Raw genomic sequence first — 26,837 nt, 5'->3', positions numbered from 1 at the left:
GAAATTGGGAATAAATAATGAAAGAGGTCATGCAAGTTCACATGTAATGCTCTGTGTGGGATGTAGCTGATGATTGGAGAGGGGAACCGTGACCTGGTGATAGAAAGATACTGCTTCATGATCTGAAAGACATTCTGACTTTAAAGACAGCTCTGACTTTAATTTCACATAAGAAAATGGGGAGAAAGTACCTACATGAAGGAAGAAATATGGTTGCTGAAGTTGTGCCTTTAAAGTTGTACCCAACAGAAAGAAGTAGACAATCCCTTATAAAGAAAAGCGCAGAATGCAGACAGCAATCTGATTATGACTGTGGCATTATTTGCCACATAGCTACCATATCACTGGGACAAACATGCAGAGATGAAACACATATAAAATGTTTTCCAAAAAAAAACCAAAAAACAAAAAACAAACTTTTATGTGATCCATAGATTTCTTTCTTTCTTTTTTTTTAAAGGAAAAAAGAGAGAGAGAGAGAGAGAGAGAGCACAAGCAAGAGGAGCAGCAGACGGAGAGGGAGAAGCAGTCTCCCTGATGAGCAGGGAGCCCAAAGTGGGGCTTGATCCCGAGACCCTGAGATCATGACCTGAGCCGAAGGCAGACACTTAACTGACTGAGCCACGCAGGTGTCCCCATAGATTTATTTCTTGACAAGAGATTTGGTGGAGTAAAGATGGCCACCATTTCTTTGTAACTCTTTCCTTGGAGAAGTGGAGTTCATTTTTCCCCAGTCTCAATCTAGTCTGGCTCTGTGACTGCTTCGGCAGTAGATTATGCTGAAGTGACACCATGCTAGTTCGAACCCTTTGAGGACTGACAGGCAGGTTTTGCGTCTGACCTCTGGGAATACTGACTCCTGAAATTCTCCCTCTCAGAACCTAACTGCCATCCTGTGAAAGGCCCAAGCCCCATGAAGGGTCATGTGAGATGTTGTGGTCAAGCTCCAGTTTCCGGCAAGTATCAACTGAGAGCCATGTGAGTGAGCCATTTGGTTGTTTCAGCTCAAGAGAGCCACCCAACAACTGTGGCCCCAAGTGACATCGCAGAACCAGAACCACCAGGGTGATCTCAATCAATACAGAGAACTGTGAGGAGTAATAATGTGGCTGTTTTAAAGTATTACCTTTTGGCTGGTTTGTCACACACCAAAAGATAATCGAAGCAATCATGTACATAAAGATGTATGTTAAGTTGTGTCAAAACTTAGGTTTACAGAGGGCATAGTAAAAAAATGAGTAAATTTGATCTATGTCAACAACTGTGTTTATAATCTGATGGTCTCAGAACTTCCTCAAGGGAATTTCAGCAACTCAGTAGGCTGCCTTCAGACCTGATCTCTTTTCTAAAACCAAGCTTTATATCCCACTGGGTCCTAGACAAAGAGTCTGTGAAAGACCTCTCAGTACCTCCAACTTAACACATCAAAAGTGCTACCTCTTCTCTAAAGTTGAGGCCTGCAGACAAAGCTTTTATTCAGAACTTTACCTTAGTTAAGTTTGTTCACTTGTTTCATTTTAATAAGATGAGATGAGAGCAGAAGGATGTTAACAAATTTTAGATGGAACTTTTATGTTGATTTGATATGTTTTAAAAGAGATTAAAATAAAACAAAACAAAAGCAAACCACCTCAAGAGATAATCAACCTAGTTATCCTGAAAGAAAACTTCAGATTCAGTAAACGGTACATTGAAATCTCTATGTGTTGAGCTAATTTTTGAGTTTGGTTTCTGAGTCTGTCATCCGAATTTGGTCAGAATGAATCAGTGGTATAAAATTGAGTTAGTTTGTTCCTTTTAGGTTTTAGATTTTGCCTCTGAATCCTGACTTGAGTTAAATGTCAGTACATGCTTTTGTGGATTTACAAGACACATTTTCCACTGTAGTCCACTAAGAAAGAAAGTACACGTAGAATGAGACCTGTCTTCTGGGATGGTTTGAGGAAAAACTAGCCATCTGTATAATTTTGAGAAAGCGGCTAACACAATTTCCCCTCAATACCTAAATCAGGAAAAAAATAATAACTGTCTTTGCCCTGTTTATCTGTTTATCTGGAAGAACTGTTCTTCAAAATCAAGTGATCTTACAAGTATGTGAGTCTATTTAAGGACTGAAAAGTTTTTTTTAACACTGAAATTCTTTCATTGTTAGTCATGATAATTCTGCTTCTAGTAGTTGTGTATTTTTTTTTCTGTCATTTCTGGCAACTATTTTATTATACTTCTCTGAGTTTCAGAGTTGATCTTTTTTTCAGATTGTGGTATCTTTGCCTGCTTTGCTCACAAAGGCCTCTGAAGTTAACTGATAATTAGTTGAAACATAAAACATGATAGAAATATTGGGGAGAGAAGAGAAAAAAATTGTAGACAGAGAATGATAATTTCAAGCGTTTAAACCTCTACCCAAGCCTTCTTTCTTTTTATCTCATTTTAACCCATCCGGGACCTATACGTTATAATCCTGAGATTTACTGACCACCAGCGCCTGTGTTCTCAGTTTCTCTGCCCATCCAGCTTCGATACCACGACTTGACATTATAATCACACCTTCACAAATATTATTACTCCCGTCCTCTTCTTACATATTATGTATTTCTCCTAGAATTTTATGTACGTGGAATTACATAGTAAACACTGTTGTGCCTTGCTTAACTCTTAAACCTAATTTTTTAAATGATTTATTCCGTGTATGTACCTGTAGTTCAATCTTTTTAAATCCTGAATGGTATTAGTGAATACATCACATTTTGTTTATTCTCCTGTTGATGGACTTTTAGGTTATTTCCAACTGCTACGGTCATGAATAACACCGCTGTAAATTTCTTGTACAAATCTTTGTGTGAAGCTGTGTTTTCATATCTCTTAGGTAAATACCTAAGACTGGAATTGCTGGATATTGAGGTAGGTATGTGTTTACCTTTATAAGAAACTGCCAAATAGTTTTCCTAGCATCAGTGAAATTGGTTGTTGCTTTGTCATCCTCTCAACATTTGATATGCAAATTAGTTAGTTTTTCCTTCATAACAAATGTCCACATAACTTAGAGCCATTAAACAACACTGATTTGAGCCAGCTCATTGGAACTCGATGGCCTAGGATAGCCTCACTTGCGTATTTGATGGTTGCTTCATTGTCGACTGGGATAACAGGCATGACTTGCCCATGGGTGTTAGAAACTAGCCAGGACTTATCCACATGGCAATGGGGTTACACAATCAATAAGAGAAGATAAGCTCCAATACACTTTCATTTTCCAATCCTCTGCTTGGTTGATGTTTGCTAATGTCCCAGTAGCCACAGAAAGTTATGAAATAAGGGTTTTGTTATAGGAATTAGATTTTATACAAAGATGAAGTAAATGGAAGGCTGCTGGAGGATCAGAAGGAGTTACTAATGAGACGGCCTACCGTACTGCTGCAGGTAGACCAGTTAGAGCTTGCAGGCAAATCTGAGAAACTCAGCATATCCAGCCACTGTACAAGGATTAAGAAGAGGAAGTTCGTGGTAAGATTTATGGGAAGTTGTTGCCTTTATGTAGCTACCATCTTTGTAGGTCCATGGCCAAGCACCCCCCCACCAAGCATCTGATGGTTGACTGGGGCTGCTTTTGTTCTGCCTGGAAGGAGAGTTAAACAGCTTGGCAAAATGAGATCATACTGTGACCCGGGGACACATTTGTACCTGTTTGACACTAAATCTGACACCGATAGAGAGTAATGAGAATAATGATCACTGCTTCCTTATAGGCTTTAAATAGTACACAAGTTCCTCTTTTGGCCAAATCTAAAAAAGAAAATGAAATTCGGGGAAACGTAGTCCTCAGTTTAACTAGGTTTGCATGGAATAATCTAATATGTTATTATTAGTCATATTTTAAACTTTCAGCAGTACAGTAGGTCTGTATCTACTCATATCTTTGGATTTCAATTTGTATTACCCTAATGACTACGCTTATGGGCCATTCATATACCCCATTTTGTGAATGTCCAAGTTTTGTGCTGATTTTTATTGTTTGTTGTCTTTTTGTTATTGAACTTTACAAATTTGTATATTGTAAATATGAATTCTTTGTGTATAAATATATTGCAGTGATTTTATTACATTGAGGTTTGCTTTTTAATTTTCTTAACAATAACTATTTTGAACAGACATTTTTAATGAAGTTCAGTTCATCAAACTTTTTATTATGATTTTGTGTGTTCTAGGAAATTTTTGAATACCTCCCAAGTTTGCAAAGATATTCTCCAATATTTTAATGAGATTTTTAGATTGATTTTTAAAATTTTAATTCCAGTATAGTTAAAATAGGGTGTCATACTACTTTTACGTATACAATATAGTGATTCAACAATTCCATGCTTTACTTGGTGCTCACCATGATCCTCTTCACCTATTTTTTCCAACCCCTCCCTCCCCACCTCTCCTCTGGTAACTGTCAGTTTGTTCTCTATAGTTGAGTCTGGTTTTTTGTTTGTTTGTCTCTTTCTTCTTTGTTAGTTTTCTTTTTTATTAAATTCCTCATAGGAGTGAAATCATATGGTATTTGTCTTTCTCTGACTGACTTATTCACTAAGCATCATACCCTCTAGATCTCTCTAGGATGAGATCCGCATGCTATCTTGAGTTAATTCTTGTATACGGAGTGAGGTATTGTTCAAACTGCATTTTTTTTTTCATGAAGACATCCAGTTCTTCTGGTACTACATGCTGAAAAACACATATAATCTTTTTCATATTAAATTTCACTGGTGCCTTTGTAAAAATAAATTTAGTACATTTCATTGTATAAGTCTCTATTTCGGGGCTTCCTATTTTAATTGATTATCTTTTCTTATTCCATATCAGTAATTATCATGGATTTATGGTAATTCTTAAAATAACACAAATCTTTCAAATTTGTTCTATTTAAACATTTAAAAAAATTATTCTAAGCCATTGATAGTTCTATATTAAAATCAGTACAAAAAATAACCTGCATGAGTTTTGATTGGAAATGCATCAAATCTAGAGAATTTTGGAGAAATTGACATTATTACAATTTAAGCCTTCTAATCTAGGAATATGATGTATTTCTCCACTTATTTAGGTCTTCTTTAATTTTAACAATAAAATATTTGGGTAAAAGCCTTGTATGGATCTTGTTAAATTTATTACTAAGCAATTTTTCATGCTGGCATCATAAATGGTATTATTTTTAATCCTCTGTCACCACTTCAAACTATTGTCGATAGAGCAGCCAATTATTTTTATTAAAATGGAAATTCAGTATTACTCCCCATTTCATAACCAACAAAGGCTTCTTCTATGAAACATAATAAACATTAAAATTATTTTAATAACCAGAAATTTCTACACCATCCTGCCTCAACACCTACCATTGTTTTCCTTGTTCTCTGTCCAACTGACCCCCTTGCTCTTTCTCTAGATGCCTCTCTCCTCCAGAGACTTTTCATTGTTGTTCCTTTGCCTGCAGTTGTCTACTCCAGATGCATCCATGTCTCTCTCCTTCATGGTTTTCAGGTCTCTCCTTAGATGTCATCATATCACCTGAACCCTGACTACTGTATTTGAAATAAACCCGACTCACCCCTTCTGCACCCCCAAACCAATGTATCTGGGTGACTCACATTTTCATTTGCCCAGGCTGGACACTCCAGCTTATGTCTGCTGCCCTGGCATCCCACTTAGTTTTCAAATGTTTTTATTATAAAATGTGTCCCAATTTGAACATTAAATTAGTTATCACCCTACCTTTATCATGATTCATTTTTCTTCATGGCACTTTTCATTTGTGTGTTGTATTATAGATTTGTAGGTTTGTTTTCCAGCTCCCCCAAAGAGACTATAAATTCCATGTGACAGAGTATTTTTATTGTTGAGTGTTTTACCTCAGCCCCTAGAGCATCACCGGCACCTCACACTCAGTAAATATTTGTTGTGTTAAGTAAATAATTAGTAAGTATACAAGCTGAATGACTTTGCTTTTGAACTCCCCCCCCCCACTTCTGTAAAATGAAGTCCTACATGGAATGAGGTGATTAAGACCATTCTGGCTATACATGTAATGATTGCTTGTGAAACCTGATCCAAATTTCATTTAAGTCAACAGCTGCTTTGTGTAGAGGGAGAACAGTAGAGCAATGTTCTTTGTAAGTTAGAGTAGTCAGCTAAAGCAATAAAAGACATTGTTCTAAAGTGAAATTTTGTCTAAGTAGGATGGATTGATTGAAAAATAATAACCAGAATAACTTTACTTGCAGAAAGACTCAATTGTAAAATCATATTAATCATTTTCGGACCTAACTGAATTTTTCCATATATTCTTATAATGCTAAAACATATTTTACAGTATAGGTGAAGTTATTTAGGGAATTCATTTTATGATTATGACCCCCAAGTTTCTATCTATAGCCTACATCTGTCCCCTAAACTCCAGACTCATATTCAGCTCTCTGTGAATTCTCTGCTTATGCTTCTAGTAGAAATCTAAAAATGAACTCGTTCAAACCCGAATTCCAAATTTTCTCCCCAAACCTTCTGTTCCCACAATTTTTCTCTTCTCAGTGGACAGCTGCTTTTAGTTGCTCAGGTAAAAATCCTTGCTGCCATCCTTGATTTCCCTTTTATCTCATACCCTGTATACCTTCTTGGTTATCCATTGAAATGCACCCAGGATCAGACCAGTCTCACTCTCCTACACTTTTTCCCTATTATGGACAATATTTTATCTCTCTGAATCCCAGCTGTAGCATTTTAACTGCTTTTCCCCAGCTTTTGCCCCCCCGCAACCCTTCCATACTCACCATGCCTACTTTCAGCAAAGCATCCCAAAAGATAACTTTAAAACCTAAATCGTCAGATCATGTAACCTCTCTGTCCCAAATCCTCAAATTGTTTTCATGTCACTCAGAATAACAACCATGTTCCTGATAGGGGTCCATAGGATCTGCCATTCTAATGTCTGACTTTTTCTTTTATATTAAAATATGATGTATTATTTGTTTCAGAGGTACAGGTCTGTGAATCATCAGTCTTACACAATTCACAGCACTTAACATAGCACATACCTTCCCCAATGTCCATCACCCAGCCACCCCCATCTCTCCTACCCCCATCCTCTCCAGCAGCCCTCAGTTTGTTTCCTAAGATTAAGAGTCTCTTATGGTGTGTCTCCCTCTCTGGTTTCATCTTGTTTCATATTTCTGAAGTGTAAATTTGATGAAGTGTTTTTATTGTTGAAGTACGATTGCCATGCAACATTATATTAGTTTCAGTTGTACAACATATTGATTCAACAATTCCATACGTGACTCACTGAGCACCTCCACTGAGTGTAGTCACTGTCTGACTTCCATCTTTTACTACTTTTCTCCTTGTTCTGTTTGTTCTACTCATCGGTGGCAATAGAACACACCATATACCCTCCTACCTCAAAAGATAACCCGCTATTGACTTTCCTGGAATCAGCTTTCCCTAGGAGGAAGGAATGGTTCAATCTTTTACACACTTCAGGTCTCTCTTCAGAGGCACAGTAACAGAGTGGTCACTGCTGCACCCTTGATACGAAATAGCAACTTCCTCCTCGTTCCCACATTTCCTATTTTCTTTACCCTAATTCCTTTTCCTGCTTAGTAATTAGCCTCATCTGACACACTGGAACAACATACAGTATTTTGTGTGTATGTCGTCTGTCTCTCTCTCCTAGAATGTAAGCTCAAGAGGTCTAGGGCATTGTCTGTTTTGTATCCTCCCTATAGCTCTCCATCCCTGGGAACTGGGGCTGGAACATAGTAGATGTTCAATAAATATTTGTGGAATGAGAGAATGAGTGACTCTATTGCTTGACAAAGTTTTTATTATCCAGTGCTCTTCTTTCTCTTCCAGTCTTCAGCTCCATTCAACAACAAAAAAAGACTCTCTGATAAAGCAAACTTATTTCAAATGCATTCTCTTTAACGTCTATTTGTAGACCGTGTTTTTCAAAAACTTGTTTATGATGCTGAAAATAGGCACAAATGCAAACAGGGTAAAATGCCAAGCACACCTGTAAGCATCACCCTCCAACAGACCCCTGCATATTTGGAGTCTCGAAGAGATGGCAAGGTTGGATGTCAGTCCTCTTTAGTTCTCAGAGGAAACAGCTGGTGGAAGCAGGGGTATTTTGATGCTTTCCCACTTTTTCCAGGGCCACTACTCACTTCTTGCTGTTTTAGTTCTGCCACAAACTATAGGTCCTTATGCTACCTTCCCATTGTTGAGTGTTCGCCACCTCAGCACCCAATCTAAGACCTTCCCCACCCAAGTGTTCTCGCATCCTGGAAGTGCTGGCATCTAGATTCAGCCTGAACATTTTCTAAGTGAGAAAACTGGAAACTCTGAGAGGTGAAATGACTAACCCAAACCACTCAGAACTGGCCCTGGAGATAAGGCCTGAGTCCTCTCTCTTGTTAGTTTTGACTGCATTGAGTTTCATCAGTCTGGTAGCCACATTAAATAAATAGAAGAAATAACCTAAAGTCCAACAATAAGACAATGGTTAAGTGTACTGATATGATGGTTTACTGCAGAGTTATGAAACATCATGAGGTAGAAAATTCTTAAATAACAATGGTAAATGTGGGCAACATAGAGAAGTGAAAAAACCAAGTAGTATAATCACCATTTCATGTTTATGATTTGTGTAAAAATGGGAAGGCTCTATACATCAAATCTGTGGTCATTTTTGGAAGATGAGATTAGAGGTATATTTACTTGTCTTTATATTTTATGATTCCAAAGTTGTACTTTTATTTTTATTTTTATTTAAACACTTTATTTATTTATTTGACACAGAGAGAGAGACAGCAAGAGTAGGAACACAAATAGGGGGAGTGGGCGAGGCAGGCTCCCCGCAGAGCAGGGAACCTGATACAAGGCTTGATCCCAGGACCCCAGGATCATGACCCTAGCCAAAGGCAGATGCTTGACTGAGCCACCCAGGCACTCCCCAAATCAATACTTTTAGAATAAAGGGGTATTTTATCCCTGCACCACACTTCTGATTAATTTAAAGGTGTGTATTTTTAAACACTATGATATATTTATAAACGTTAACTTTTCTTGTATAAATAGCATTCATACAATACGCATGAGACATAAATGTGTGGAAAACTGAATGAGCTTCATGAATGTAAAGAATTACTGGGGGGGGTGGTTAGGCCTGGGTGGCTCAATTTCGTAAGCGTCTGCCTTCAGCTGAGGTCATGATCCCAGGGTCCTAGGATTGAGCCGCATGGGGCTCCTGCTTGGCGGGGAGCCTGCTTCTCGCTCTCTCTCTGCCTGCCTCTCTGCCTACTTGTATTCTCTCTATCTCTGTCAAATAAATAAATAAAATCTTATAAAATTAAAAAAAAAGAATTACTAGAGGGGTGCCTGCATGGCTCATTCGGCTAAGCGTCCAGTTCTTGATTTTTGCTCAGGTCATGACCTCAGGGTCCTGGGATTGAGCCCCGCATTGAACTCTACATTCAGCAGCGAAGTCTGTTTGAGGATTCTCTCTCTCACTCTCTCTCTCTGTGAAATAAAAAACAAATCTTTAAAAAAATTACTAAAATTAAATTGAAAGAGAGAAGGACTCTCTTCCTCAGGTATATAATGTGGAGTTTTTTGTGTGCAAATACATTATTATAATCAGGAAGCCTTGCTTTTTCCCTTGAAACTCTCATATTCTTAAAATTATACTTAAATCTAATTTATTTTTTACCCTCCCCTAAATTTTGGAAGTTGTTTAAAGTTCTCATAGGTCACCCTAACACAAAATTCTGTTAGTCCCTTCTTTGCAATTGTAGTTTTGGCCACTACTTTAGAACTGTCACAGAGATAAATAATGGTGCTTCATAGGAGAATGACGATACTAAACTTTGTTTTGTTGTTTCTAACATATGAATCTCAATCAATCATCCCAATAATCCATTTATAACCTTTTGGGGGGCGGGGTGACAAATACAATGAGGTTCAGAGAGTCTAAATAACCTGCCTTCTAGTATGTGATGGAGTTTGGTTGAAGATCAGATTACTACCCACTAATAAACTCACACTCTACTCTCTGTCCACAGTCCTTTAAATTAACTTCGTGGCCTTTCTCTGCACAAGTGTCCTTTCATCACTTTGTTTGCTCTTCCCAGGCTCTCAAAGCGCCACCTCTCACCATCCACAACTTCTGGCTGCAGCAAGTCGCCCAGGGCTGCTCCATGACCCAGATCTGAATTGTCACTCTCGCTGTCACCTTTTATCTCTTCTGTGCCTATGCCCATGTGTCAGCGACTTTCAATAGATGCTTGTCACTGGTCACCCGTGATGAGGACACCCCCTTGGATATCTGTACTTGAGGCTTCCTTTGTGTCTGACTCACATCTTTCCCATTGAACTCATTGCATCATTTTGTAAGTATTTGTTCCGGTTTCTGTTTGTTCCATAAGATCAATTCCTTCAGGAACAGAAACCAAATCTTATGATTTACTTAGAAATACCCAAGGCATAAAGTTAAATCTCCAAGTAAAGTAAACTTCCAGATAAACACAATTAAGTTAAAGTTACAAAAGAAACAAATATTATAGTATATGCTGCCAGCATCCTACATGGTAAAATTCACAATGTCTTGTAACTAATAAAAAATGGAGCAAATAAGGAGAACAATAGACCCCATTAAGAGGGGAAAATTAAATTAACTGAAATTGACCCAGAAGTATCATAGGTGACAATTTAATAGATGGATATATTAAAACATTTATACTATATTATAATTATATTTCATATTGTAAGATGGCAACAGCCTTCCAGTTTTTTAGTTCTTCCAATAACTATTTCCTGAACCTCTCATAGGCCTGAGAAATACCTGCTGGTGCGTTTTCTTCCACAAACGCGCTGTTCTAGTTTACCACGGCTGCGGTCAAACCTATGTCGTGCTGTTGTTCCATCTGTCACCTGTGATGGGCTCCTCCTTACCGGCTGGTCAGCTCCCAGTTTCCAAATTAAAATCTTCCCTTTAACTGTGGGATCATGACGTCTCTGGGTATAGATGTTTTCACGTTTATTGGGTTTGGGGTTTATTGAGTTCCTAGAATTTATGGACTTAACATAATTTGGAAAACTTTCAATCATTATTTTTCCATTTGGGGTTTCTGTATTTCTTTACCCACCTGCCTACCCTCCCTGCCCATTCAGGGACTTTTACTGCACGTGTATTAGTCTCTTTGAGATTGTTTCACAGCTCCCTGTACTTTCATCCTCCTCCTCCTCTTCCTCTTCCTCCTCCTCCTCCTTCTTGTCTTTTTCCTCTGTGTTTCACTTTGGATTGATTGTATTGCTGTGCCTTCAAATTCACTAATTCACTAAGTCACTGTTCTTCTGCAGTGTCTAATCTGCCATCAATCCCATCCCATATACAGTTTTTCAACATGAACATTATATTGGCAGTTTTAGATGTTCTTCAGCTGAACGTAACAAATTCAATTTTCCTGCTAACTTCTTGAACACATGGAACACAGTTAAAATAACTATTTTAATATCCTGCTTAATTCCATCATCCGTTCTTTTTTTCTCATTCCTTTTCAATTGGTTGGTCTTTTCCTCCTTTTAACAGGACATATTTTCATGCTTCTTTTCAAACCTGGTAATCTTTATTGGGTACCAGTAATTTTGAATTCCACCTGTTGGGTGTTGGCTATTTTACTACTACCTCTGAACATTCTTTTTTTTTTTTTTTAAGATTTTATTTATTTTACTTTCAGAGAGAGAGGTCACAAGTAGGCAGAGAAGCAGGCAGAGAGAAGGGGGAAGCAGGCTCCCCGCCGAGCAGAGAGCCGGATGCGGGGCTCGATCCCAGGACCTTGGGATCATGACCTGAGCCGAAGGCAGAGGCTTTAACCCACTGAGCCACCCAGGCGCCCCTTACCTCTGAACATTCTTAAGATCTGTTCAGGGAATCTGTTAACTTACATGGAAACAGCGTGATCATTTCAGGTTCTGCTTCTAAGGTTTGTTAGATGCGACAATGAAGTGTTAGTACAGAGTGAAATTTTCATCCCTACTGAGGCAAAATGCCAAGGCCCATTTCCTGTGAATTGTGAGGTGTCTCCAGTCATGCTGGTGGGGATAGGCCCTATGTGAACTCAAAGAAAGTTGCTCCTTGTAATCGTCTCCCATGGTTTTACTGTGGCCTCAGGACTTTTTTTCACGTGCTTGTGCAGATTGGCACTCAGACAGACACTGAGGGCCTGCCCTCAAGTTTCTCCTCTCTGTATAGCTCACTCCTCCACATACTCTGAGTTGGAAACGTTAGCCACAAAGCTTCCCTGGATTCAAGCTCTGTCTCCCCAAATCAGGGGCACCATCGGCCTCTGCCAGTGTTCACCACCCCCCACCGCCCCGCCCCACCATGTCAGAGCCTCACGGTAAGCTAGGACCATTATAAAGCCTGTCTTTTTTGTTTTCTACCTCTTGGGGAAACACTGCCCTTCATTGCCAATGTCTTCATCTATCTCATTCAGTGGGTTAGTTATTGCGCCCGAGAAAGTAAATGCAGTTCCTGTTACTGCCTTTTGTTTGGGAGCAGAAACTTTTCTAATTCTCCTTTGAGAGTCCGCTTCCTAGAATCATGCCTGAGATCAACAGCGCTGCGTCCGTTTTCAGGAAATGAACTCCAGCACTCAGAGATTTGAATGGTTGATGTTTACTAGTGAGTGTTTTGGGTAATATCTCTAAATGGAAGGCAAGCAGGATCGGACAGAGGATAGAGTGCAGTGTCGTTGTGATCAAAGTCTCCACCGGTAGCAAGGGAGCTCTGGAAAGAGAAGAAACTTTCAGGATTGTGGAGGTTTTATCCCCTCCCTTATATGCACTAATGAGATGCAGGCAGCTGTCCAGGAGAAGTCATGACCTTGGGCTGAGTGACATAACCGCTGTCATAGGGGAGGTGACTGCAATATTGTCCAACTTCAGGTTCCTATGCAACCCCATGAAGTGTTTCATTACACCCTGGAAAACTATTGCTTCATATTTAAACAACTAACCCAAATGGAAATTGTTTTTCAGCCACTATCATGAAAATATCTTATTTCCTTAGTCTCCCATTTTTGTTAAGAATCCCTACTCTCAAAGATAATTAAAACTATAAGTTAATATCTACCCAGACTAATGAGACTATCTTGAGCAGGGACATTTGGCTTCATATCTGCAAGGTTCCAATCCTCCATAACTAGTGGGGTCCAGAGAGGCAGAACATTAGGGGACAAGACTGAATCTAAGTTGCAATTTTTAATATTTTCCATGACATAGAGTATCCATTCCTCTATACTCCCTCCCAAGTGGGCGGTGTAGCAGAGGGCTGAAAAGCGACCACAAGTATAAAGTTTTAGTTTTGCAAGATGAATAAAGTTCTAGGGATCTGTGGTACAGCATTGTGTGTACAATGATCAACACCGTATTGTATATTCAGAAATATGTTAATATCTTGTATTAAGTGTTCTTACCACAGTAAAGAAATACAATACGATACAATACAATACAACATGATGTAATAGTGTGCACTCTTCACATTTACACTGTGGCTCCACTCCCTCTGTGCTTTGGACTTTGGCCAAAAGCTCACTTTTCTTCTCTATAAAATGGGCTGATTGTACACCTCATAGGGCTGTGATACTGAGTTCGAGGCAGATTAATGGGATTGTAAAGAGCATTGGTCCGGTGCTAGACTGCGTGGGTGAGAATCCTGTCTGAAACAGTAATTTAACTTAAACTTTCTGCTGTTTCCTTGTTTACACAAAAAAGAGATTGTAATATTAACAAATTCCTAGGTTGTTTCTAGGAATTATGTGAGTTAATGCAGGAAAAGAGCTTTGTAGAGTGCCAAACAGACAGCGAGTTCTCAGTAGGTGTGAGCTCCGATGATGAGATGTTGAGGGAGTTTGCAACTTTGAACCGAATTTGGTGAGAACTCAAACAGGTCCTGCTCTCGTGCCCTTGGAGGCTAGCACGTGAGAAGGGCCAGGGCATAAGGGCATAAGGAAGGATAAAAAGAAAGCAGAATATTGTTCGAATTTTAGGACGCATAAAGCTCTGTGGCAAATAAAGGAAAATGAAGTCAACCGTACAGAAGAATGGCACTCGAAGGACAAAATTTGAAAGGTCAAGTCACGGGAACCAGAAGCAGAACGTGTAGAATTTACACCTTCTCATCTGACTGTTTAAATTCTAGGGGACTTACACCTGACCTGACTGCAAAGACAGGGCTGAAAAGCACATGGATGTTAACTGTTTCTGGCCACTGGACTGAGTGTCTAAAGGCGCCCAGAGCTAAGGCTTTAAGAAACAGGAATGCTGCCCCTCTCTTTGCCGGACCCCGCCTAGTTCCAGTCATCTGGAGCTCCCAGTGGTGGGCGGAGAAGTGATTACCAAAGTTCACTTCCCCATTTCAGCAGATCCCCAACTAGTCCAAAGAGAGAGCCCTGCCTGTTCTGTTTCCGCAGGCATGGGGAAGTGAGTGTTTCTAACGACTTCCCTGTGGAGCCCGGGAGTGTTCCTGCTGCCTGAAGCCAAAAAACTCTTCCTCAAAAAGTAAGTATAGATCGGAGAGAGGCTGCACTGTGGGTAGTAGCTCTAAGAACAGGTAAGCCCTGTTTCTCAGCCTTCGAAAGTTATTCAACAGCCAGAGAACTTAGAAATCCATGAGCTGCGTTTCAGGGCAATCATCTGGATTTGTGACTCTGAAAGATTGCAACAAGGTTAGTTAGCCTAGGATATTGCCGAGAGCAAAGGCTGTGGAATTTGGCTCAGCCTGCTCTGCCCGCTGCCCCATGTCCCCGCAAACCTCTTTATCTCTCTGTACTATAGCTTCTTTACTTGTGAAATATGATATTAGCTATCATTATTTGAGTGTTTATGATGTCCCCAAACACAACATTTGAGCTAAGTATTATCTTTCCCTTTTCACAAAGAGAATGGAATCCAGAGGGTATGAATAACTTACCCAAGGTAACTCAACTAATAAGAGTCAGCATTAAAATTCATGTTTCCCTCTAAAGCTTATGCATGCCCTAAGGAGCTAGCACCCCTCCCTAAGTCAGGCATGTAGAAGGAATGCAATAAATCACAATTATTACTGGTATTTCAAAACGGCATTGGCCATGATTACATCTATACACAACACAAATGTTTTTCTTAAAAGATACATGTAGGGCCGATTGTCCTTTTTTTGCACTGACATACAAATACCATTTTATGGCTTATAGGGGAGCATGTTTGCTGCTTAGAATAATGGCCTGACCAGCCTTTAGTTCCAGAAAGAAGAGAAATTCTGTTTATGGGTGCTGCATACATAGCATTAATAAAGGAGAAAGAACACTGGACTAAGAATCAATTAAGGACTTTATATTTTCGAAAAAATTTTTTTTATTCATTCATTCATTTCATTCTTATGTCAACTCCCTTATCTTTGTCCTAATTTAATAGAAGAGAAAGCAGTTTCTGAGTGGGAGTACTGGTATGTTTGGCTTAGACCAGTGCTCCTCCCTTTAGTGCCTCTAATCCAGACTACACCAGTAGCTGTGAAACTTTTGGCAAGATACTTTTCTTGGTCTGGAGGTTTTCATCTATAACATATGGGTGGGCCGAAGAGGATTTGATTTCTAAGACTTTTCTTTTCTAAGGTTCTTTAACAATGAGTTCAGGGATGACCTTGGCTCAAGGTGAAACTCACCTGTTCGTGGGTTGGTTGCTTAAAATTGTGCTGTTTATACTCAATAGTCTTTGTATATGCTTCTGGGTATGCATTTGATTACTTTGATAAGATCTGGTATTCAACAATATTTTCTCAAAGTTTGGTCCTGTATTTTCATTCAGGAGTTCTCTGGAAATTTCAATCCTGGGATAAATGAGGCCAAGCCCTCAAGATGCCTTTTTTTGTCTTCACATATATAGAAGATGTTTGTAGGGTACTTCTTCAGTCACAACATTAACACTACAGACTCTGAAGTTATTTATCTTGCATATAGAAATACAATGATGTTGCTGTCCAATCGATTGTCATTTGCGTAATGCCCCAAAACAATAAGATTGGGACAGTGTGCCAAGCAAAGGCTATGCTGAGTGCAGAAGGCTGGGCATTCATTTGTCGAAAGAGCTGAAAGATTTGCTTTATAGGAGGCTGGTTTTCCCCTGTGGAATTGGGCCTCTGAGCAATGCTCAGTCCCAAGATTATTTAAAGGGGATTATTTAAAGATAGTTAATTATTTCTAGGCTCACGGGAGCCGCCAAGGAACTTCATAGGGGTTCTAAACCTCAGGCTTGTGCATGGCCAGACCTCACTGTAGTGAGGTTTTTTGGCCCACACAGTATTTTGCTTTATTATAATAAGTTTTAAAGCATTTCCAGTCTAAACATGGCTAGATTTCATTCATTCATGGCATCTGCCCGCTCCTTGAAGCAGGGGCCCCCTATTTGCCGTGTGTTCATCGTACGCCAAGCATTTTACATAAGTGTTTTTATTTTTTTGAGTTAGATATTAGCATCTCCTGTTTACAAATGAGTAAATGAGGCTCAAAAGGAAAAGCTTGCCAAAGGCAACTAGTAAATACCACTATGGATGGGCAGAGCATTAGGTTTGCGCTTTAATGGGTCTTGGTTTGCTTGGATCTGTTCCTTCTCCTCCAATGCCTTCCCAAGTGAGTGTATCAACGTCCTCTCTATTCTATGACTGGGATTTATTCTTTTATATGAACAACGGAGACACTGGGCTTTTCCATCACAGACTTCAATCATTATTAGCTAAATTTGAGCAACTAAGGGTGTCATGATCTCATCTTCCCTACAGGGATCCCCCTGCACCCACCCTATTCTCCTGGACCGCCCTTTTCAAGCCATTAGCAATTCGGAGCGTCCATAATGTGTCCTTAGTTGCAACTGAAAGAGCTTGCTCAGCGGAGAGAAGACCAGAGGAGAGGCGACATCGCATAATAAACCGTCTTCAAATAATTGAAAATCCAAAAGAGAAGAGTATGTCTGTGGTTCCAAAGAGCAAAGCCAGGTAGAGCGGACCTGATAGAGCTGCGGTTTATAAGAGCTGCCCATCACCCCTAACGTCAAATCCATGCCAAGGTCCCCCGGATTCCCCCCCAGTCACCCCACCCCTAGGCCACCTGGAGGTGGAGACCTGAGCTCACCGCGCCAGCGTCCCTGGTCGTGCCAGAGCCGAGGGGGACCCGCCCTTCTGCTGCGACCGCGAAGCCGCCGTCTCCTTGGCAACCGCAGACGCGGAGCGGCCCCGGTGCCAGCTCCTCGCTCAGAGCTCAGTCGCCACTTGGTTCCCGAGTCTGCCTCTACCATGGCTTCCAAACAAACCAAAAAGAAAGAGGTGCATCGTATCAACTCGGCGCACGGATCGGATAAATCTAAAGAGTAAGGGACCTCTGCCTGCCCGTCCCACCCTGGCCTAGCCTGGTCCTGGGGCTGCTCTCCTGCAGCAGGAGAGTGGGCGGGAGTGGGGCCGGCCTACTCGCAGCTCCTCTGTCTTCTCTGGGAGATTCATGCTCCCATTCCTTCCTCATGCCTACCTCCACCCTCCCCCTTCCCAGAGCCCCTGGTTTCTCTGCCTCAGGTGCCCAGTGGCACTTTTGGTTTCCCTCCGTGAAACTCCCACTCTTCCCGCCCCTCCCCTCCTTCATAGCCCACCCAGGCACATCCTGGGGTGCAGCTGCCTGACGAAAAAGGCATCACTCAAAGGATGTCCCGTTAGGGTCACATCTTCCTGGCCCCAATGATGACAGAGACACAGACAGAGAGAGAGACCAAGAGATTTGAACTCAGTGCTTAATGGCGATTCCCTAGCTTCTATGGGCCCCATTTTACATCAGAAGTAAAATGGTTTTAAAACGTCAAACCTACGGACGCCTGGGAGGCTCAGTGGGTTGGGTCTCTCTGCCTTTGGCTCAGGTCATGATTTCCGTGCTAGGATCAGACCCCTGTCAGGCTCTCTGCTCAGAGGGGAGCCTGCTTCCCCCTCTCGCTGCCTGCCTCTCTACCTGCCTCTCTACCTACTTGTGATCTCTCTCTCTGTCAAATAAATAAATAAATAAAATCTTTAAAAAAAAAAGTTAAAACTATATAAATATATGTTTCATGTTACTAATGTAACTCCTTTCCTACACACATCCCCTTGTTCCTGATTCTCTAGTTCCCAGTTCTGTCTTCCCTCCTAAGCAGGCTTTCAGCTATCTGGCAGATAATCCATTCATTTTATTAACTTAAATTTCAGATACTATATTACATATATAAGTGATTTTAACAAGATCTTATAAATCAGGTCATTTTAACATTTACCAATGATTTCCATTCTTCTAGGTCCAAGTCTTACAAGGCCCTATAGTATCAGACCCCTATTACTTTTCTAACTTTACCACTCCTCTGTTCACGTACTAGTCTCCTCTCCACTCCCTGGAACACCTGTGTTGTTCCTATCTCAGGATCTTTGCACTTGCTATTTCTACTGTGGGAAAGCTCTTCTCCCCAGATTTCTATGTGGTTTTCTCCCTCACCACCTTTAGGTGTGTACCTAAATGTCATTTTCTTGTGTCAGCTTCTTGGGCCAACTGGTTTAAAATCATAGCCTCCATTTTCTTGCCCTCCCTATTTTGCTGCTTTATTTTTCTTGAAATTTTTATTCATTTAACATACCTATATATTTTGCTTTTTAAAAATTATGTTTATTTATATATCTTCCTGATAGAATGTAAGTTCCACAAGGGCAGAGCTTCCTTTTTTTTATTTTATATACTATTGACTCCTTAGTATTTCAAGTGATTCTTGCCTTGTACATAGCAGACACTCAAAAATGCTTATGTAATGAGTGAATGACTAATTAAATAAGATTATAACAGGGTTGCAATGGAATTTTTGAATATATAAAAAAAACCCCTTAGTCAATGATGGTTATAATTAATGAATTTTGATGGCTGACAACTCTCAAGGAGTTTTGGGGAAAATATTTGACTTTAAAGAGTTTATGTCCTGAAAGAGATGAGATTGTTAACTCTCATGGGGGGGAGGGGGAAACTGACCAAACCAGATACCATAAATCATAGTACATGGCCTGGGCCAGTGATGGTTGTGTCACATGAGAGAGGCAAGGTGCTTGCTGGTAAGATTCTAACTCTTTCCTTGCAAGCAGTTCCCATTTCTTTTTGAGATGATAATGTTATTTCTAATGTGTTTATTTCTTCCAGAAAATATTTGAGTTGAACTGCATCAATAAAACTGTATATGTCAATTTATGAAAATACAAGTGTAAAGGCAAATAGTTACACAAAATCTAGGCTTTGCTAGAAACTGTTGAGCATTAAACATCAAATCATTAGATTTTGCTGTACATAATATAATAAAATGTGAAGTTTATTATAACTCAAGTCTCCCTTCAAAATTTTTCTGGAAATTCAATCATAGATATCAGGCTAACTCATCATCAAAAGATAAGGTGTCACCCTGCCTGGGACCTAGGGAACAAAGTCTATCAAGGCTTTAGTGTAATTGTCATTTGAAATAGTCTGGGGATATTTATAGTAAGCTTTTCTACATCATTTTACTGTACCTTATGGTAACACATCCAATAAATGCAACCAACTCTAACATGGTCCTAGACATGGAAAGGAGAGAAAGGGTCTTCAGAGCTTTGAAAATAGCAATCTCTAGCATACCTTTTTTATTCCCTCAAATTATTTGTCCTAATGGAGACAAATACCATGTCTGGCTCTCACCTAGTGTGGTGGCTAATACTGACCATTTCCACTTGTTGATTAAATGAGCTCACAGTTTAGTGACCTAGCTTGGTTTCCATTCCTCCTGAATTAGATTAAATCCTGGTTCTCCTTCTCTTTTTAATCTGTTTTGCTGAGATGGCAAAGTACAAAAACTGAGAACTTACAACTGAGAAAGCAGAGTCATCTACATCCAGCTCTGACCAAATTCACATGTCAGTATGACTTTGAATCACCAAGCAATGTTATGCCAGGGAATTGAGTTGTCAGTCCTTACATTAGATTCACTTACTATCATTTGGTCTATTTTCCTGTCTCAGGAAGGATGGAATTTCTGTTATAGGGTTCACTCTGGCACAAATTTTCTGTGACATTGGACATGTCATTTTTCTATTCTGACATTCAGTGTTTTTCTTCTTTAAATGAAGAACCACCTAATTAAAATTGCCCCAGATCCAACATCTTCTGTCCTCCCTTTTCTGTTTTATTTTCCCCTCCAGCTCTAAACTTCCATGACTTCATCAGATTAAAAAAAAAAAAAAAAGCTCTACTGTGTCCACAATGGGTGAGGGAATTTTGTTACAATTAAGTATTTAACACTTTGATTTAATTCATTTTTCCAGTAGAAGTTATCTTTTAAAAATTCTATGTTTAGGAGCAATAACTGTCATAACAACTGTCACAAATTATAACTTTCAGTATCAAATATCTAATGATAATTAAAAATTATAAACCAGTCTAACTTAATCAATTTGAAAACTGATAGGCATGGCAAATATACTTTCATTAGTTAGATGCTATTAGAAGGGTTTGTAGTGACACTTTAAGTCAAAACTTTGATTTTCTTGGAAGTACTGAATATAAGCCTTTGTGTTATCATGGCTAACTTAAAAGAAAGAAAAGAAAGTATGCCTTTTAAATATTAGCAGTTATTAGAAGTGTTGAAGCTTACGTTTGTAAACACCAAACTCTTTGGAACTGTAATGGGCAGTTTGAGGTGGAGACACAATTTGGTGTTTATACTAAACAAAGTTTTGTTTCACTTCCAATAGCACCTTCAAACTAAGCTCAAACAAATAGATAATCTGTTAAACTAGCAAGGATTATGCAACCTTCCAGATTCTTAATGATGATGAAATATCATTAACCCTCTTTCCAAAACAGAATGAAAACTATTTCATAATGCTCAGTAGTCTATCCTTACTGACTGAAATGCACATCTAAATATTTTGTAGACTTCTCAAAAAAGAACAACGTATCAGTCCATAGGAAAATTTGAAAACAGGACTAATTGTGATCAATGTTATAAAAGCAACATAAAATAGAAGAATAAATATCTTACTGAGGATTAAATTAAGTGGGTTCTTGGTCATTAGAGGTTCAAGAGGGAGAGCAGATTAAATGAAAACATGCCATAGTGGTTGGTAGGTAATATGTTCCTCCACCTTCAGGGATCAGGAAAGAAATTCCCCATGAGAGAGTGGAAAGGTGCCTATGGCACCATGTCCAGTCCTCATAGCTCCACAGAAGAAGGCAAAGGTAAGAGAGCCAGAGGAGGACAAAACAACCCAGGACTCACAATGCGTTTTGTGATTTTCCCAGATGACCTCTATTGACCCCAACAACTAAGGTCAATAAACAAATTTTAAAGGTTACTTCCTGTGACAGAAGCTTCCTTAGAGCAAAGCTTTTTCTTTATGTCAATTTCACAAGAGTTCAATGAGTACTTCTCATGCCCAACTCACTTGTAGGTCTGAGAGGACAAGGAATTGTGAAACATGGTATCTTCTCTCCAGGGATATGTGATCTAGGAAGAAAAAATATCCCCTAAGACTCACACCGAAGTAACTAGGAGGTATATGGTGATTCCACATTGGTCGGGGTACTTGTTGGGAATAATGCAAGAGGCCATATGTTGGCATGGAATTAGATGAGAGACATCATGAGAGTCCTACAATGAGGGGTCTATAGGGAAGAGGAGAGGAAGATCACTTGCAAACAGAGGTGGTCTGTCCTCACTCCTCTACCAGCCAATCCCCAATTCAGAAGGCACAAGTTAGCAAGATGGTCAGTGCAGGCTATGGGCCTGTAAATGGCACAGAAAGCCAACCAGATGGCTGGCGTAGAGTGTCTGCGTCTGAATGGACTGGCCCCTAAAGCATCTAAAATGAATATGCAGCAGAATGAGAGGGACGGATTCAGGGATTTAAACTTAATTAAGGGATTTGAAGTATGAGGGAAAACACGGATGTTTTTCTATATTAAAATATTGATTTATGAGGAATAATTCGACACTTGTCTGCATGGACTATATGTTGGATTAAGAATCATAATAGCAAGAAATGATTGGTGGTCTGAGATAATGGGGAATGCCTGATTTGGAGAGCTCTCCATGGCGGTGAGGGACATTATGAAAGGGGAACTCTCAATGACAGTGAGGGACATTTTTTTAAAATTAGTTTCAGAGGTAGAATTTAGTGATTCATCAGTTGCATATAACACCCAGTGCTCATTGCATCAAGTGCCTGCCTTAGTACCCATCACCCAGTTATCCCTTTCACCCACCCGCCTCCCCTCCAGCAACTAGCGAGGGACATTTTTATTTATTTTTTATTTTTTATTTTTAAAGACTTTATTTATCTATTTGAGAGAGAGAGAGAGCATGAGCAGGGGGGAAGGGCAGAGGGAGAGGGAGAAGCAGATTCCTGACCAAGGAGGGAGTTCATATGGGGCTCCATCCCAGGATCCTGAGATCATGATCTGAGCCCAAAGCAGACACTTAACTGACCAAGCCACCCAGGTGTCCCAGTGAGGGATATTTTTAAAGGGGAACTGTCAATGGTAATGAAAGACATTTATAAAGATGGGTGCAGAGCTGATCTGTAAGACAATTTTGTTGTCGAAGACTACAAAAGCCAAATTTCTGATCTTCAGTTGCGGTGGTAATACTTGTTGTGATGTCCAGGAAATGATGCCACCCTGTCTGAAAGAGAAAAGTGTAAATAAAATTCAGTGGCAAATTTCTGAAGGCCTTGCCTGGTTTATCTGGCTTATCTGTATTCTCTCAGGGCCTGGTACGGTGTGTGTTTAACAAATGTGTATAATTTATTTGAGTTGAACTGGAACCCTGGTGGGGCTGCTTGGCCATAAAAACCCTCTGGGTCAGAACCAGATTGAGACTGCGAGAGAAAGGAAGATGGCCTGTTGGACATACCCCAGAATGCAGGGTAACTCTTGGCACACACTAGGGCATTATATAAATGTCTGTTTCCTATCTTTAAATATAAAATCTCAGCCCCAAAGTTCTGCTTAATGAGGATAGAAGTACCACATTTGTCTTGGGGAATACCGTTGGTTCTCTTTTTAAAATAAACCTAATCTGGGACGCCTGGGTGGCTCAATTGGTTAAGCTGCTGCCTTCAGCTCGGGTCATGATCCCAGGGTCCTGGGATCAAGTCCTGCATCGGGCTCCTTGCTCTGCAGGGAGACTTCTTCTCTCGCTGCCTCTCTGCCTGCTTGTATGTACTCTCTCTCTCTCTCTCTGGCAAATAAATAAAATCTTAAAAAAAAATAAACCTAATCTGTACATTTAAAAATTTATTAAGATTTTTCGTGGTTTAAGAATTATCGCTGGCAGGGAAATTTATTTATTTATTTATTTTTTAGGATCACCCAATTTTTAATTTGTTTAGTTTTGGAGAAGAAATGGTTCCCTCTAAAGTTGATTTGGTAACATTATTAGAGAAGTAGATGCTACCTTAAAAAGATGTAAGTTTATAAACTCATGAATTTGTATTTCATTGTTCCCTAAAAACATAATCAGATGCATATGTTGAAACTAGTAGCATTGTTGCTAATGCCTCTAGATGTGCAAGCTAATGTTGCCTTTATCAAAGGTGAGTATTTAAAAATATTTTCATTGACTTTAATATTTCTTTGACATTTCCAGGTCACAGGTTATATAATTCAAGGGATTAAATAATCTATAAACTGATTATACTACTTGGTGTGAGATGAAATGGCTAAAAAGTGTATTTAAGACAGATTAAAAATAAATCTTTGATATGAGCTATATAATTTGATATGTTTTGTGTAATGTGAAAAATTAAATAGAAATATTACTACCACTTTTACCCTCAACAAAGAAGATGCGCGTATATTGTCATAAGAAGTATCCAAGTAGGTGCTTTGAAATTGTTTTAACATTCCTCCCCAGGATAGGTTCAGGGTAACTCATTCTAAATTCTGGGGCTACACCTCTGCTAATTTGTAGGGCTGAATTCACATATGCTACATGTTTATAGTGAACATTTACTTCTATTTTGAATGGGTTTTTTTGTTTGTCTGTTTTTTGTTTTTGCTGGTGTCAAAACAAATGCTGTGGTCCAAATACTTTGTATTTACTTTTTTGCCATAGGATGAATATCAGAATTACATATATTACTCCAGTTGTAGTTCTTAAAAAAAAAATCACTGCGCCCTTTCTACCCTCGAGGTTAGTTATAAATTAGTGTGAAAGTCTCCAGCTTGTAAAACCTTGTAGATCCAGAGGCAAAAGGAGAGGAAGCAGGAACAATGAGCTGTTTTGCTTGCTTTGGTCCCAGGTATGAGCCAGAAACACAGTGAGAGTTTAACCAGGTAAGGTCAAGGTCAAAGGTGAAGGCTGTATTGCACACACTGTCAACAAGGCCCTTTCTACATACCATTATAATGAATGAATTAGCCCCATGTTTGCTACACCTTGGGTCAAAGTCTAGGAGAAATTAAGGACTGGTTTGCACCACCAACAAAGAATGAGGTCATGAGGAAGCCAGCTGGAGTTAGAGTGAAAGAAAAACACCATGTGCTCTTTATAAATATCAGCTTTGCTGCTGGAAGGTGTCAGATCCTGGGAAAGCAGCAGAAGCATAAGGTCCTCGTGTTCTTTGACTTGGGACTGGAAAAGCAGATGCAGCTGCCTCTTCTTCGGCTCTCGTTACTCCTCCTGTCTTTCCAGAGGGTTTAGCTGCCTCCCAGGGGAGCATCGGTCACTCCAGCTGAATCTCACCTCTCTTGCCCTTTCCTGGAGCTCTCTCTTCTCTCTGGCCTGCCCCTGCCTTGCTTGCTTTCTTCTGTCCCCTGCATGAAGTCATTCTGCAGTGGTCTCACTCACCTCTCCTCTCACCCATTTGTCTCCTTTTTGATTATCTAAAACAGTCATTCCTGATTAAAGTGGACTAAATTAGCATCTGTGGTCCTTTTCATGTAATTGAGCTCAGGTTCAAGTGCACAAATCCACTCGGAGGTGGTCTATTGCTCTGGGTTAAATATGTCCAAAATGGGGATCATATTTTTTCTCTTCAATGTACGTATTTCCCGTGTGGTTCATTTTCAAGAATCTGACTACCATCCGTGCTGACACTCTCGGACTCCAAAGTTCAGTCATGGTTGACTTTCCCCTGTCCAGCATCCAGTTCGTCTCTTTGTTCTTTTGATTTTACATTCAAATTGCTTCTCTAGACTGGCTCAGCCTTCCTTTTCTCCCCTGTCATTTTCTAGTTTGGGCCTTTTGATAACTCCAGGTGGAACCGTTGAGAAAGCATCCCAACTTCCTTGCTTTCTTCAATCTGTTCCCAATCTTCTTTCTATGCAGTACTGTTAATAATCTTCTCAACACTCTGTTCCACTAGCAGGATGTTGCTGCTTGACAAAGAAAGAGGGAGGGGAGGAAGGAAAAGAAGGAGAGAGAAGGCATGGAACGAGCGGGCAGGGCCATAGCCCACTCCGACTGCTTCCTAGTCTCTGTTACCAGCCAGACGCTAACACATGATGGACATTCTCCCACTATTCTGCCTCTGTGCCTTTCCCCATCCTCTTTTCTCTGCTTATAGTGGCTTTGGCCTTACCCCGCCATTCTATGAATATCTTAAGACCTGCTTTTCCTTGCAGCCATCATGGATTGGCTAAGTTAGAAATCATCTTCCCCCTCTTCTGTGCAGATAAAGCACTTAGTTTTTAACTTTTTTTTCAAGCCTTTTCACTTTTGCCTTTGCGGTTTTCTTACTGTGTATATTGATGCTCACTAATTTTAAGTTATTTGAGAACAGAAACCGAGTCTTAACTGATCTTCATATTTACTCAAGCACAATGCATTGGAAAAAAATGATGAACTTTAAAAATTAAGTATCCAATTAAATAATTTTAATAAAACCAAGAGGATAAAAGGTCAGCACGACAACCTGGCTTTAACTGTTTTTAATTGAAAATTTTTTATGATTGCAATTTGTTTCCTTGCATATGTGAGGTTTTTAAAGAGTATGGCTCAGAATGTCCCAACCCAAATTAAGTCAGTTGTGTAATTGTGTTCATATTCTAATTCCTTCAGGGTATTAGCTGACACTACTTAAGAAGGCCTGCTGATTGCACAGTGGACAAATAAACAGCTTCCCACTATGACTAATATTGTGTCTTAACTCTGAACAGCATGCTTGAAGAAAAAAATGGCAAATTTCCAGACCCTCCTTTTATTGAAGTTTTAATCCCCACAGTGAAAATAATCTAATTAAAGCGCATATAGGACTGTGTATATGTAAATCAGCTTCTGATTTTCTGTCTTTCTTTCTTTCTTTTTTTTTGCTTAGAAGTCTCTAATGACTTTGTACCAGCTAAAGTTTTCTTTGAAGATTTTCAACTCTTAGACATTTTCTATTGTATTATTTAATCTTCTTAATTGATTTAAGAATTTTTAAAAAATCATTTTGTCATCTTTGCAAGGTATGTGATGTGTTTTTAAGTGTTAAAAATTATTTATTCATGTTTTATGAATAATTGGATTATAAAATACATTTTAATACAATTATGGATTGCTTTCATTATATATAAAGATAGTTTTGACTTCTTCCCAATTCCAAATTATTCAGGGTATTTAATTTATCAGGAATAGGTATATATGAAAGACAAAATATATAGACAAAATATATTTTATTGCATATAACTCAGTAATCAAATATGTCATACAATATGGATTTAATTTTACTATGTATTATGACTTTAGGAATGGATAATATTGCTATCACA

At 39.4% G+C, this 26,837-nt stretch overlaps 1 protein-coding gene across 1 annotated transcript in view; it reads left to right on the top strand.

Moving 5' to 3' along the window:
* Window positions 1-3,395: 3,395 nt before the first annotated feature.
* ADGB (androglobin) overlaps window positions 3,396-26,837 on the top strand; it is a 189,622-nt gene continuing 166,180 nt past the window's right edge. Inside the window, exons 1-3 of the mRNA XM_080806887.1 lie at window positions 3,396-3,504; window positions 14,505-14,592; window positions 16,847-17,430. Of these exons, the coding sequence (XP_080663013.1) occupies window positions 17,123-17,430 (308 nt within the window). The 5' untranslated portion in view covers window positions 3,396-3,504; window positions 14,505-14,592; window positions 16,847-17,122. The remainder of the gene's footprint in view (window positions 3,505-14,504; window positions 14,593-16,846; window positions 17,431-26,837) is intronic.

Source organism: Martes martes (assembly GCF_963455335.1).
Source record: "Martes martes genome assembly, chromosome: 6".
Lineage (NCBI taxonomy): Eukaryota > Metazoa > Chordata > Mammalia > Carnivora > Mustelidae > Martes > Martes martes.
This window is presented reverse-complemented; position numbering and strand designations above follow the sequence as displayed.